This window comes from Pholis gunnellus, assembly GCF_910591455.1.
Source record: "Pholis gunnellus genome assembly, chromosome: 3".
In the NCBI taxonomy this organism is placed as follows: domain Eukaryota; kingdom Metazoa; phylum Chordata; class Actinopteri; order Perciformes; family Pholidae; genus Pholis; species Pholis gunnellus.
Window position 1 is genome coordinate 13833276 of NC_136529.1, and position 15642 is coordinate 13848917.

A 15642-nucleotide genomic window follows, 5' to 3' on the forward strand; every position below is an offset into this window, starting at 1 on the left:
CATAATTATAAGGATTTCTGACAGTCATCTGTTAATTGAAGGTTTTGATGATTGTGCCATGCTTGCTTATGCAAGTAGCTGATAGATAAACATACAATAAGTGCAACAGAAGAAGAAAGTCATCAATCACTAAAATCCACCAAACCTTGGGAGTAGAAACATATCACTTTATATATATATTTTATAGTTTTGTATTTTTTTTTTTTTCATAAAGTTTTTGCAGCTGCCGCCTTAAAATGTAATCAGTCCATGAAAAGGATGATGTCATCTGTTATCACTCCCATAGATCATCATTTTACGACAATACCAGACTGGCTTCTCATAAAAAAAACTTGTGTTTAATGGATAAAAAACAAGATTTCAACAAATAAAAAATGACCTATCACACATGCATTCATGAATAAATTATTTTAGTGCAGGGTCTTATTCATTGTAAAACAACGCTTCATCTTTGCCCAAAACAAGAGGCTTAATTTGAATTATATTTCTGGAAATCATTTCTGCACCAGTTTATGTTCTGTTGTAGGCTTTTAAAAAAATACTAATTACCCTGTATAGGTAGCAGCTTAATGTCACAAAATAATATTAATTCAGCTGTTACTAGCAATAACCAAGTACAGTGAATTGTGATTTTGCCAGAACGCCAGAATTAAAGATTTATGTTTTGGTATAATTTAGTATCTGTAGTTTGTGCTTGTTTCAGATTCTACGCTCTACATCTGCTGATCGGAAACTTGAGGTTTCTATTGTTGATTACAGCAATATTGGAGATTTATGTTTGGAGGACAATTTCTTTTAAGTCCTGGATTTCTAACACTTTAATGTTTCTGTATTTTCAGTTTTCCCAACATTACTTTATATGAATGCAGGCGTTATTATATTTTTATGAACAAAGTTATGGGTTTTTATTTTTTCTTACTTTTGCAGGGAAAGGTTTAAAATACCACTGAGCTTCTGGGACTTGATATGCCTTTTATCCAAAGTACATATGGTATTGCAAAATTCAAAGAAATAGCAAAGTTTCAAGTCTGAATTCCAAACACCTCGTGATGCCTGCATGCAGCTGCCCAAGAAAAGGCTGAATAGCAAATACAAGCCAGAGGTCTGAAAATCAGCACATACAGTTTGGGAATATGAAACACACTGTGGAGGCACATCTGAACTCTACACTGTAGCCTAATGACAAATTAAATGGAATTGCTCTGTGTTTTTAAAGAAATAAAAGACGGGGGCTAGAAGTGTTCACCAATCTTAACTCACTGATTCTGCGTTGCTAATTCCATCTGAAGGTACGTCCTGGCAGTTGCACAGGCCATGTGACGAGGGAAATGCTGTTTGGCTTGCAAACGTCCCTGTTTACACTCTGCTTTGTATGCAGGAATGGTAATGTTGGATTTTGGGATGAAGAGGTTTGGATTAGAGGCTTTTATACGACTTTGTTCCTGCCCCTGCTTCCTGGACTTGTAAAGCAAAGGAAAGCATGTCTTTCTTTTCCTCCCCTTTAAATGTCTCTTTTACGATGGACAGTCCTGACTCCTCCGCCGTCGTTTGTTGCCCACTTCACCGTTCATGCTGCTCCTCACGCTCTCATCCCGCCTCCTCTTCGTCTTTCCAATCTGTTGATAGGAGATAAAGCACACATGACTACAGTTAAACATTGTTGATAAGGAAAGTCATAAAAATAATACAAATAATCATAGATTTGACATGCCCTATGTCCATTTCGTGAGAATGTGTCTCCTCTTACAACAACTGAAAATTAAAATAGATTTGTCATTAATATTAAGAAGTTGGTTTAATAATGTTTTGTGTTGTTTCTTTTTTACTCTTGAGATAATAGCTCCTTTTTTCTTTTCTTTTTTAAGAGAAGAGCATCAATAGGTGAGAACATCAATAAATCAATGAATGAACACTAGAGGTCAGCGTAATACTGAGGAAAGCACAGTAATACACAGAATGCAGATACAGTTTTACTCTCAAAATGTAATTCAAACCTTTGAAATAAAAAATATAAATCAGCTTTATTATTGTAATATATTTGAATGAAGGGGTCCTGCTATGAATATCAGCATCATCAACGTTACAGGACATTGGTTCATCGGTGGAATGAACCTCCATCAGTTGTATCAATAAGTCTTGCCATGAAATTTAAAATGGTTGACCATTAGTTGAAAAAAAATCCCAAACCGTGTCAATTAACTAATTAATTTATGGGAGTCAGATGTGCCCAATGTAATTTCCAGAGCTGAAATACATCACATTTTTTTGATATATATATATAATTTAGTTCCTAAAAATAACACATTTTCACATCCTAACAGTTGTGAAGTCTAGTCCCTAAGCTATTCATTGTTTTACTTATCTTAAAATAATGAATGCAGTGGGCCTTAATCTTGTAATTATTGTGGACCTGATTTGTTTTAATTGTGTTATTAAAACAAATCTGGTCCACCTACCTGGTTTGGTAGGTCATAAAACTCTGCAAAACAAAATGATTAGTAGAGTTGTAACTGTTTCTTCTAATTTAAGATAATTGTTCATATTAAATTCTCTTAGTTAAAGAAGACAAAACACAAACATGTCAGGCTGACTGTCTACATTTAGCCAAGAACAGTAAGTGGACAGACCTTGGTGTCCCGTTCGGCAAATTTCTGGAACATGTTGGCGTAGGTCTTCTTGTCCTGTTCATGATGTTCCTTAATCTTGCTCTGGCAGATGGAAATCTGAGCATGTGCCGCTCGATTTGAAGGGTTGACTCGCAGCACTTGCTGAAAGTCTTCCATGGCCAAGCTGAACTCGTTACGAAGGAGACGGGCTTCCCCACGACGATACAAAGCCTTCTCGTTGTCCTCATCAAGCTCAATCACCTTAATCACACAAAGAGTAATTAGGTAAGACACAGAGAGACAAAGTGGCGAAACTAAATGGTGTTTAAATATGGATAAATATCAGCAGGGTGTTGCAGCTCACCTTGTTGCAGTTGTCCACAGCTTGTGAGAACTCTTTCATCCGCAGGAAACACAACGCTAGATTGAGGTTTGCTGTCAACATAAAAGACTGTATCCTCTTCTGCTGCTCTATCCCAGTACCACACTCCATCTCCAGCCAGGAAACGATACGCTGGTACTGGTTAACTGCCTGGTGGTACAGACCTACCTAATACAGGAAGATAATAGCATTTTAGGAACATGTTAACAATAAAATATCAATTAATTTGTTTGGACAAAAGATGAGGACTGTACCTTAAAATACTGATTCCCTTTATGCTTAACTCCAGCAGCCAAATCTAGCTTTTCAGGCAACTCCATTTCCCAGGTTTCTTTAGCCTTGTGGAAACACAATTAAAGACACGATTAAAATAAAGGGAGTGAACATTGGTTGTCATTGTCTTAGTGTCAGCTGAACTGATCTACATAACTATGCAGGACTTGTTGAACTTTGCTCAAAGTGTACTTATTTGTCTTAAATAGAAAAACAAACCAAAACTAATTTAACTCTTTATTTCTTCAGACATTGAAGAAAACAATGGGACTCACCCTTTGAAAACTTTTGAGGGTAACTTCGTATATTAAGTCTCTGTCTGGTCCAACTTTGTACTCAGGTTTACCTTCGCTTCCAAAGCCATACCTGTATATAAAAAAAAAAAACATGAGCCTGAAGAAGAAATTCACTAGAAGAAATCTCATACATATTACAAGATGGGATTACATAGTGCAGTTTATTGAAAGGGAAGACATAGGAGTAGCAGAAATGGATAGTTCTAATCCCTAAAAGGAGTAATGAATGTGGATTTGGGGTATTTAAATTGTAGATGGATTATGTAAAGAGTAGTTTCTGCTTTTGTTCATTTGTGTGTCTTTATTTTCTTATTTCAGATTCAGTTTCTGTGTTTACTTGGCATTTACTCTTAGTTTGCTATGAATTCCTGGTACTTGTCACCAGCCACTACTTGGTATTGCTTTTGCCTGAGGGGATAATTGGTTAGGTTTGTGTGGGAGGGGTTAAGAGAATTATATTATGGGGTTTGGGCAATACATTACGTTCTTTTTACCTTTGCAATAGCTCCTTATTTCTGACCGATATGAATTTTCTTTATCTTTTGGATGACTCATTCAGGTGTTGGGGACCCAAATCACGCATGTCACCCTTCAATATTGATGGATTTTAAGCTTTTTAGAAATGACCCTGACAAATAAGAGATTAAATGTACTGTTGATTTAGATGTACATGTTTTGGAACAATACAGCATCTTGATAAACCAAAATCCGTACCATATGCTCACTATATCAGGCAAATGTTAGCCTTTCAGTATTCAGGTTACTGCCAGTGAGTGCTTTCCACCTCTGAGGAGACAGATACAATACTGTTCAATAATATTTAATATATGTGAGTCCACACACATGTACAAAATATATATTGATAATAGTAGCATCAACAGCATTGCTGATTAGATATTTGTAAATGTATGGCTTCTTCTGGTTATGGTATTGGTTTTCAAAACCACATATCAAAGAAGAAAGAAATGCATATTAAAATAGAAACATTTGTATAATTATTATCTGACTAAGGGTTTTATGTAACTTACTTTGGTTTTAAGTAAAGTACACAGCACTCTCCTTTCTGCATCTTGTCCATGGCTCGGTCCACTCCGAGAGGAACGCCTTTATCCTCAGCCTCACCAACAATAAAGCTGACGTCCCTGCAGTCAAAGAGTCGATCACCACACCTTCCCTCCAGGTGCACTGTGAGTCAAACGAGACAAATCATGACACAATTTAACCTCTGATATAACAGGTTAATGTACTGGTTATTTGGTACAATATCAGTAATTATCCATTAAGAAAATAATTACCTTACCTTCAACGCTTGAGCCATCGTTGGGATTAGTGTAACCGTCACCTTTGACCTTTATTCTTCTTATGATGCCGGAATCGTCAGTGAGAATCTCTCCTTCAAACTTGAGTAGCTCCATCTGTTTAGTCGTAAACGTTAATTCAGTGATTGTTCGTTACGAAACAAATACAAAATTACAGCTCTGCAGAACTGGGTGTATGGTGTAATAGTAGGTGTGGGAGGGGGAAAACAAATTCATGACAAAAAACAAGTAGGAGTCATCACATCAAGTCATGATAAAAAAAAAAGAAAGATAAATAATGACTATTAAAGTAACAGTACAGGTAGACTGTTTAATCAGACATTATGCTCCATACTTCTATTGGAACAAAACAAGCCCAAATAAAACATCCCTCTCAGCTAAATAGCCCTTTAACCCCTTAGTCCCCTCTTCCAGTCTCCATGGGCATCCTTAGGTTTGAAAAGTCACCCTGTCTGAAAGTATATAGTAAATATTGTTGCAACTCTTTATTGAAGCTGCAGTTTACACTGAGAAAAATATTAAAACCACAGTTTTTATGTCTGCACTACTCAAACAAATAAAAAATGTTTACAACTTGTACATCATTTTAGGCATATACAATATTATCACACTGTATTTTATTATATTATCATTCACTATCTGGGTATACAGCAGCCTACACTTACAGGTGAAGGAGGATGTATAGTTGTTGACAAAAGCGTTAATAAGCACTTATAGCTGCATACAACTACATCACCGTATGTTATAACGCATTTAACTAATGTTTATATATGGCTTATGAACGCTAAATAAGGGAAGTTACAGTAATGTTGACAAAATGTCAATACCTCTGTTAAAAACGAATGAATAATCTGAATATAGTGAGCAATCACATATACCATTGAACACCTGATTGTAAAATGTGTGTGGTAACACCTGACACCGTTAGATAAGATTGGGAGTATTAACAAATTCATTAAAAAACATTTTTATGACTAACATGTGCCATGGGGGGGTAACGTGTAAAGCCGAGCAGTTGGCTAAACCTCTTTAGATATTTCCCAGAGCTGAATTATAATTGGAATTGATTATAAAAATCAGAGAAAGCCTGAACGGTATCCCTCAGGGTGACGCAGAAATAATGCACGGCACAAATGGCAGCACTGACGTGGCACACCTACCTCAAACACAACTGACGACTTGGGAGGAATTTTTTCAGGATTTCCCGCAGATCCATAAGCGTACTCTGGTTTACACAGTAACGTGCACACCTCGCCCATCTGCATAGACAACACACCAATATCCCAGGCCTTGAGGACTTGTCCTGTGAGTGGATGAGGCAAAATAATAAAAACTATTAGCGATGTTGCTGGTTTATAAAACGGGTTAAAATGCTATGTCATAATCTTAATTATATTGATAAGAATGCAAAGGAATAGTTTGACATTTAGGGGAATGCGCTTATTCACTTTCTTGCCCAGAGTTTGATTAGAGAACTGATACATCTGCCATATCTGTCTAAGAACCAGTCCAACACATAACCACATAATCCCTCTGTCAAACCCCGACTTGTTGTTTTTACTCTTTGTTTTGTATGGATAAAACAAACAAGATATAACGTGTTAATTGGTGAGCTTTATAGGTGCTGGTAAGTGAATAAGAGGTGTTAATAATCTCATCTATGTAACTCTCAGCAAGTAAGCACACTTTCCAAAATATAAAACTATTCATTTAAGTAAGATACAACACTAAGGCACCGTCATTTATGACAGTAATGCATAAAGTCGCCGACCTTTGCCCACATTGAAGCAAAAAGCTTCTTTGCGATCTCGACTGCAGTCAAACTTCTCCCCGGTGAGCAGCTTCCCAGTGTAGTGGACGGTCACTTTGTCCCCAACCATCGGTCTCTCTCCATTGAGCCCCTGACGCTTCACAACCTGCAGACAGAAAGAGACGCTTCCAGTTCAACTAAGACACCTTTTTGACAGAGAACATAGAAGAGATAAGATCATGAAAAATCATGACCATGCCATATGGTGGAACAATGAGTCCTACTTAAGCCTGAACACCTGCAACAAAACATTACAATCTAAAGCAATGGCAATAAATACCTTGATAACTCCTTGGTCTTTACTAGTTGTTACATCAATGCCCTTTGCAGCAAACACGGCTGTGGCTGGCTGGCCGTCCATAGTCAGATCCTGATCAGTGGTCATGTCTGTGTGTGGGCATCACACGGTAACACTGTAAACATTATGAACACAAGCCTACGCGTTAGCAATCTGAGCACCATAAATAACATGTCCTCATGTCTCATGTTTTCATTTTGGGACCAACTCGCAACAAGGAAAACGGCTCATGAAATAAATCTCATTTGTCGAGCCGGACTGGAAAATCACAGTCTCTGACAAAAAGGAAAAATCAATGCAAGATCTCCATAATTCACACAGTAAATATGACTTTCTCCTCCACATTATATAACTTGTAGATATTTAAGGACAGATGTTCTAGAAGCATGTACTGTACTGGAGATATATTTACAGTTTTATTGCCTTGTCTGATCCCCCACAGATGAAGTAATTACATAAATATAAAACTGAAGGCAGCAGCGTGGTGCTCATGTCAGTCATTTTATTTTGTAACATGAGCTGCAACCTCCAAAGTACAGTATGTTCAGGAATATTAGTTTATGGCCCTTTGCGCTCTTTGTCAACCTATAAATGACATCGTATTTTACGGACGTCAAAATGAACTCTGCAGCCCGGCAGAACCTCGTTCCAATATTTTCACTGTTCATTTTGTATTGAGGATTTCAACATTAGTCTTCTTGTCTGAAAGCCTCATATGTGTAAGTGTGGGCTCGACTACGCTTAGACTCTGTACTGATAAAACTGCACCTTCACAAATACAGTCATGTAATCTCTCTCAGTGTTTGTGATGAGGCAGGTTAATATCTTGTATTTGATCATGACTCTCAAATTTAAAGGTTATACATTGATATAAAATCTTATCATAATATGAGGCTACATGCTGTCTAGTTTTATCTGGTGATGAGGTGATAGAGCTCCAATGGATTACTGTTAAGTAATGTGTTTTTTTAACAGTATTTGACCTCTACCTGCATGACCATCATATCAATACAACTACTGATCCCTTCTTCAGAATTTATATTCTCATCACAAATACTCCACAGTATATTGTCACCGTATCAATTGTAAAGCATTCTGTCAAAAACATTGTTGTTTTTTTCTTTTCTTTCCCTTCAAAACAATGACAGACAAACAGACAAGACAGATAGAAATAAAATAAATCTATGACAAATCAAAACATTTTGGTCTCTTACTATGAGAAATGTTAGCCAATCTGTCAATCTATCATTCTATCACTCTGTCTGACAGACAAACAGGTGGATAGACAGACAGAGCAAGAGAGAGAGAGAGACACACAGTAGATAGAGAGATAGATAGAGAGTGAGTGAGTGAGTGAGTGAGTGAGTGAGTGAGTGAGGGAGTGAGTGAGTGAGTGAGTGAGTGAGTGAGTGAGTGAGGGAGGGAGGGAGGGAGGGAGGGAGGGAGGGAGGGATGGATGGATGGATAGATAGAGAGAGAGAAAGAGAGAGATGGATGGATGGATAGATGGATAAATAGATAGATAGAGAGAGAGATAGAGAGATGGATAGATAGATAGATAGATAGATAGATAGATAGATAGATAGATAGATAGATAGATAGATAGATAGATAGATGGATAGATAACTGCTGTCGTTGCTAAATGTTGCGTCTCTTGTCACAGAAGTGATCTTTGTCGACACGCTCTTTTACTCAATAAACGTGGCTGGAGACATTTTTCAGTTTGAGCTGGCAGAATAGCCTTGACATTGTTTGAAGACAATGAAAAAGCTAATTAGCTATGTTAATTAAGCATGTTGTCAAACACTATTTGGTGATTATGATCACATGCAACAGCTAAGACATTAACACTTGCTCGAATAGCCTCAGCTCAGTGCTCTGAGAATGTGCCAGGATGTTACCAGAGGCCAGAGTTGTGAAGCAACAATTACAAATAAAAATGTTACATCTACGATGCGATTAATGCGTTCATCCGTTATGCGTTAATCTGACCAACAAGCGTTTTCTGATTCTTCCTACACTGTGGAATGTTCCCTTTCATTTTCTTTTTTCTAACTTTATTATATTCAAATGTGCAACATTTCAAACCTAAATTGGCTCTTCATCCGGGACAGAGGGATAAAGCCAATACTATAATGTAATTAAAGTTTAAAACACGTTTTTAACAGAGCTTTAAGATATGTGTGTGTTTTGCACACTGACTAACAAGTGTAAACAAAGAAAAATGTATAGATTTCAATTATTGGTTGTATGCTTGTGAGCCACCAGGGAAAGAAATATGACATAACTGTTTATGAAAAAATATATAAATAAAGATAGTCTCTCAACTTCTATGACATCTTACTTTACTGTAACTCTCGCTCATCTTTCGTGCTCCCTGCACTGGATATCATGTAACATTAGGACAGCTTTAGGTAGTGGACATTTTCTCTATTCCGCTGAGGCAAATTGAATCACATTTAATTTGTCAACCTGAGTAAAATCCTGTTCATATTAACTGCAAAGCATAAGGACAGTACTATGAGTGATAGGTTATGCAGGGTGCTGATCAGACGGCAGTCTTGTGGCCACTTAACGTTTCCACAGAGATGGTTTCACATTAAAGAGGAACGGCAGTTCTCATTCCCTGCATCATTTACTAGATTTTTCCAGCAGTCGTCCTGTACACTAATAACATCCCAGATGTTGTTGATGACCATGTACAAATATTAGGATATTATTCCGTGCTGACTAAGTTCTGAGCTGTTCTGAGCCTGTAAGTATGAAAATGAAGCAGCAGCGCTCGACCTGATTAGCCTCATTTTGAACTAATTTTTCTTGTGTGAGAACTGACATAGGAACAGTAAACAGCCCGGGCCATGTTCTTCAACCCACAGGGTAAAACCATAAACATCTGTCTTACCGACATCTGCTCAATTTATTCAGCTTCTTCAATTGTGTGTCACTCTCAAAGATCAAGTGACGTTAACTGAACTCCTCAACACAAGCGCAGAACAAAATGTCCGTCTCTTATGCAGCAACACCTCGTCCTATTTATTTTAAATTTCATGGATTTCATTTTAGATATAATTCATTTTCACGTGCATGTGAGTGTGCGTGTGCGTGTGCGTGTGCGTGTGCATGTGCTTGTGTGTGTGTGTGTGTGTGTGCCTGCGTGCGTGCGTGTGTGTGTGTGTGTCTGAACACAATGTTCCTTCTATTCACAGTTCCCCGCTGGCAAAGCCTGATGGTGTTCACCAATCTGAGACCCTCTCACGTACAACCTAACTTTAATTTTTGAATGAAAATAAGCTGATTTGAATTATTCAAATTGACCATTGACATTTAAATGAACGCAAAATTCTAAATGAAATAAAGCAAGTGGGGTTATAGTGTGATAATAACCATTATTATTAAATTCCCATAATCAAAACATATTCATTCCATGACGTTCATCATTTTTGCGTTACCTGTATGAGAGAATTAATTATTAAACACTGAACGTGTGAAACCAACTGCCAATAGTTATGACACAGATAAAATGACATGTAGGCTGCATGTACCTAAAGTCAGATGCCCTGCGGAGGAATGCAGGAACAGAACACGATGAGGCAAAGACCACATCCACAAGCACACAAGGTTTATCTGTACATTCTGTCTCACATCCGTACTCTGCTGCTGATTCATATGTGAACATGTGAGCACACACCGTGCATGACAGACCCATAGACTGACATCCTGGGCAGAGCATTGTCTGGCATGGGAGATTATTTTTAAACCTGACAAAAGACATGGGGTTATACAAATGTATGAAAGAAAAGCTGCTTTTTTATGGAGATCACTTTTTGAAACGCTGCTACAGTGGCGTGTTTACTGTTAATGTGAAATGAATTGAATTTTATTGTTTTCATAAGGCAAAGCTAAAGAACCAATCACCCTTTACTTAAGTATCTTTATGTGTTAGTTTATTTAAACAATAAGTTGCTTACAGCCATTAAATATCTCCCTCAGGCAGTGTGATTCATCACTGGGAATTTGCCTCAACTCGTGTCCATGTCAGCAGGCCAACTCTTCTTCAATCTCACCACATCTAGATCTACAATACGTCATGTACGTTGACACCCATATATTTTTAAGTAAGTTATTCAGAGGTTACCATTATGCCCAGTGATGTACAACTTCGTCCACAATGAAAAGGGATCAGCACAGAATGAACTACAGTTAATGTTACCAATTCTCAGAAACAGTGTTACAACCTGCACTTTACGAAGATACACCTAAAGCCTAAAAGGTATTCTGGATGTGAACTCCTGTCCTCATCCGCCTCCATTGGGAACCATCCAAGTGCCACACACACACACACAAACACATGCACACACACACCTATAAACACACTGGGAGTCTTATCAGCCCTTAGTTTTCCAGGGTACAGTGGGATACAGCTGTAACCTCAAATGCCCCCGAACGTGTGACAAATTCAACATCCACCCTAGAACAGTTTATAATCAGACGACCTCAACTGTTGGGGCTATATTTTAATCATTAACGTTTTTATGAGACCGGTTTTGATGTTTTACGAGGTATAGCAAGTGTCCCATCTACTCAGGCAGACAGAAAACACTAGAAAGCCGGTAACCTTTATGCATTAATTAACTAATGAATTAAATCTTGTATCAGGAGAATAGAGGGGATACAGTAAAAGACTCACATTTCCTTGCGCTCCTTTTTTTGTAGTTTTTCCCCGTAACGGCCGGTTACCCGCTGAAATTCTGTCGGTAGATTTTTTTTTTTCTTTCACCGCGTCTTTACCTCCTCATTCAAGCCCGACCCTCTCTTCTCATGTCCAGGGTACTAAATGTTCTGCCCATGTGGTTATTACGTCGCGCTGTTTATGTCCCGTGTTCCCTTTATCCCGTTCCTCTCTAGTGGCGATGAACGTGTCGGCGAAGCAGCCACATGGATCCTAGACTTCAAAATGACACTGGTGAGGGAGAGAGGCTGAGGCACACAAGCGAGAAAAAAAGAGAGAGAGAGTAGAACAGAGTAGAGTTGTGGGAGGGCGTTTAGTGTAAAATTAAGGGGCAGGTCTTGGAAAGCAGCCACAAAGTAACACAATGTTCCGGCTGTACTGTAGCTGTACCGCTGCTGACGAGAACACTGTGTTCCAATAGACACCCTGACCTGTAACCCGTTCCGTGCCGAGCCAGGCCGGGAACAGCCTGTACCGCAGCAGGCTGTCCTCTCCGCTCAGCTGACAACACTTATCGTCAACACTGCCGTGTAGTAGCTGAGCCCTATAGCCACACAGGCGGGATGCGTGAGCACCGAAATACAAACACACCCCACTGCCCGATAAGAGGCGCGGTGAGGCAGATTACTGTTTCTGTAAAGAGACGGTAGAAACCCCGCCTTTTTATTTTGGTCTAGCGGGGGATTTTCACGCTATAAGTACAATTGCTGTAACGTTTCTTTAACTTATTTCAAGGTAGGGATTTCGACATATGCGGATGAATGTATGATTGTTGTGATTATTTGCCTACTGCCTGGTAGTAGGCTAATGTTCCTTTATTGTGACGGGTGGATGATTTGTCAACAACCAGTGTTTGCATTACTGCGGTGTTTACAGTGGTGGAATAAGTATTATTCAAGTCCTTTATGTGAAAGTAGCAACACCATGACGAACAAATACCACAAATGTGAGTCATAATTGTCTACTAAATTAAACAAGCTAAAGAAATGTAGTAGTAAACTACATTAAATAATTAAAAGTAAAAGTAGGCTACTAATAATCCTTGACTTCTATAGCAATAAGTAGTCTATATGTAAGTAGCGCTATGTGTTGTTATTTATTTTGATTTTGGGAAGAAGGTACAAAACATGCGTGGAATTAAACTTATAACCTGGTGCATGTGTCATTTGGGGAAGTTTATTGCATCATATTGTTGAGCTCTTATGTTACAACTCAAATATCATTCTGCAAAGAAAAAGGCCCTGCAGCTGTTTGAAGTATAGGCTGTGTCATAACTGTAACTAGCCCCTCGTTATTAATGCTATACTCTTTCCTGGCTCATACCTGGCCACACAAATGAAAGCACGTACATCTCTGAGTATCACATGTTTTCCATTCATTCATTACCGTCTGTTGCGGTGGCAACAAGGCCATCTGACCGCGAGAGGAGTCTATTTCCCCGCAACTTCTTTCAGCCTCTGGGCGTGCGTCGGTGCACGCAGAGATGGGGGACAGACAGGCCTACATAGCAGTGTCAAACAATCAGACACCATATCATACTAATAACAGCAATTCATTAGGCAAATAGTAGCCAATAAATAGATTCTAAAACTTTACAGAGCACGTAAACTTTGTTGGGCAAACGATACAATTTAAATTCAAAGGTAATAAATCCTGATTTAAAATGTGTATTTTTTATTTTTCATCATGTGTCCAATAAAGTCTTGTTTTCATTAGAGTCTGTCATAATCCTATAATAATTTACCGTTTACAGCTCGTTGAGGTTGGCACTCGGATTTTACAAAAATAACGGGAGACTTCAGGGGACGTTCCAGGAAGTTACCTGTTAGCCAGGAAGTCCCTGTCAATGTGTGTTAAAATATAACTTCAACTGTCCAGGTGTATACTTGACATAATTTCTTGTGATGTTTAATACTTTGTTTTATGAGCTCTTGTTTTGCAAGTCAAATATTAATCTGCAAATACAATTGTACAGCTGTTTTGCAGCAAAACATACAATAGCTTTCTCTGAAATGTAGAGTAAAAAATAAGTATAAAGTAGCCCATCAATAGGCCTTTGTCAAAGCTGTAACTTGACATAGGCTTATGTGATTAATTTCCTAACTTACTTTTATTTTTGACTAATAAACAAGGGTTAAAAGTATTAGAACCAACAGTGAAATACAAAGAGGGATATTGAAAGTTAAACATACTTTCTGTAAAGCATAATATCAAAGTAACAAGTGAAAGTAAAATAACTGGTCCAGGTGTGTTTACATGTGTGGTTACTGCAGGTGTATGGCACTTCTAAAATCACCTACTATGATCTGAGGGTCATTGACTCCAGCATGTAATTCTCCGATCAACACACCTTGGACAGAGTGTTGTCAATACATGCCAGTGTAGGTAACATTGAGTAAATATTTCAAAAAGACAAAGGAGGCTTAGATAACCATTGATGAAATCCTGTTTTCAATGTCATTACAAACATGAGATATACAGTATTACGCAAACACATTTAATTAAATTATCTCATTTATTAGATTTTGTGTTTAAATAAACAGCATAAGATGTTATAGATCAGGTTCAGAATGTCTTTGGCTTTCACTGAAGCGAGACATATACATGGGGGTTCCCATAAAAGTCATAAAAGATGTTTTATGGCTTTGCCTTTGTGCTTTGAGGATACTGGTATATTATTATGTCCACATTGGATGTTTACAGTATACAGCATGTTTTATGGCTACTTCTTCTATTTTATGTTCAGCATATTTTTGCATTAAAATGTTGAGAAAATGTGGCATAGATTCTTGGTGTGAGAATATCTTCCTCATGGCTTGAACCGAGGTGCTCAGATAGTTCAAACTTTATTGCAGCTCTCTGGTGGGTGAATCCTGCAGTCAGAGGTGGTGAGGACACTGTCTGATCACGCTGCTGGCAGACAGCCAGGCAGCTATTATTGAAGGGAACATGATGATCCCGTTAATAATAAAGGTGACACAACACAGGTGAACCTGAGTGTACAAACCCACAGGGATGTTATCAACCGGCTGAGTAATCTTCTGAGCAATCAGTGGTTGTAAGGGAGTATAGGTGTTACTCGTATTAGAACATTCTATTCACATTAAAAAGAGAAAATAGTAGAGAAGCAGAGTGACTGGTGTGGTCTCACAACCATCCAAGCTATTAACAATAAATACATATTTTGTAGAAATCATGAAGGCTCCGGCTCAGGCAGATATTTGTTTGTTTTTCCAAACCCTCGACTGTACTGCGGTGTCCTGGTATAGCTTTGTTGGCACTTCACCCTGTCTTGTATGCGTAAATGGAGGTCAAAGATGAACTCAGCTGACCTGAGTTGAACTGAAATGCATGAATATATTTCTATATTGACACACAGCCTGAGATGGTGTCTTCCTTCCTGAAACATCAAGAACATCTTGTTGCTGTCGTGGTGAAAGCAGCAACCGGGTAGAAAATAGGAAAATTAGATGCGTGTAAGGTTAAAGCAACAGTTTGTAAAATTGTCAAATTAAATATAAATATAAACATATTTATAAACTTATTGATCATGTTCTAAGATTAAGAGCCTCTTACAGCTCTGAGAAGGAGCTCAATATTCACTAAAAAGTTGTTGTTTTTGTTAAAATAAATCAATAAATAGTCGTTCTTAATCGTCATTTTCTTGATGATTGGCTTACAGGATTACTAAATATTGTATGAAGTACAAAGATCTGACAGACAGTGTCAAGAATAGGTCTTTCTGAGTGAGTGTCTTGGTGAAACCAGAAGCACGCGGGTGAGTTCATTCAGGGATACAGGCTGCACAGTCATCAGGAAGTGAAACAGAACAGAATGTGCTGTACTAATCTGATTGAAAAACACTGCCCTGAGTGGAGGCATGAAAAAACAAGGATGTTTCATTTAAACAGCTAAAAGGAGAATCCTAT

The 15642-nt window shown here is 38.1% G+C and overlaps 1 protein-coding gene across 1 annotated transcript; it reads right to left on the reverse strand.

Annotated features, from left to right (window-relative positions):
- Nucleotides 1-144: 144 nt before the first annotated feature.
- Nucleotides 145-11958, reverse strand: fkbp5 (FKBP prolyl isomerase 5). Its single transcript, XM_079186215.1, has 11 exons — nt 11672-11958; nt 6967-7099; nt 6648-6792; nt 6037-6179; nt 4858-4972; nt 4586-4742; nt 3537-3627; nt 3243-3326; nt 2971-3156; nt 2628-2867; nt 145-1616 (listed from the first exon to the last, which is right to left on the reverse strand). Exons 2-11 carry the CDS (start codon nt 7069-7071, stop codon nt 1515-1517), a joined length of 1368 nt encoding a protein of 455 aa, XP_079042341.1. The 5' UTR covers nt 7072-7099; nt 11672-11958; the 3' UTR covers nt 145-1514.
- Nucleotides 11959-15642: the final 3684 nt, after the last annotated feature.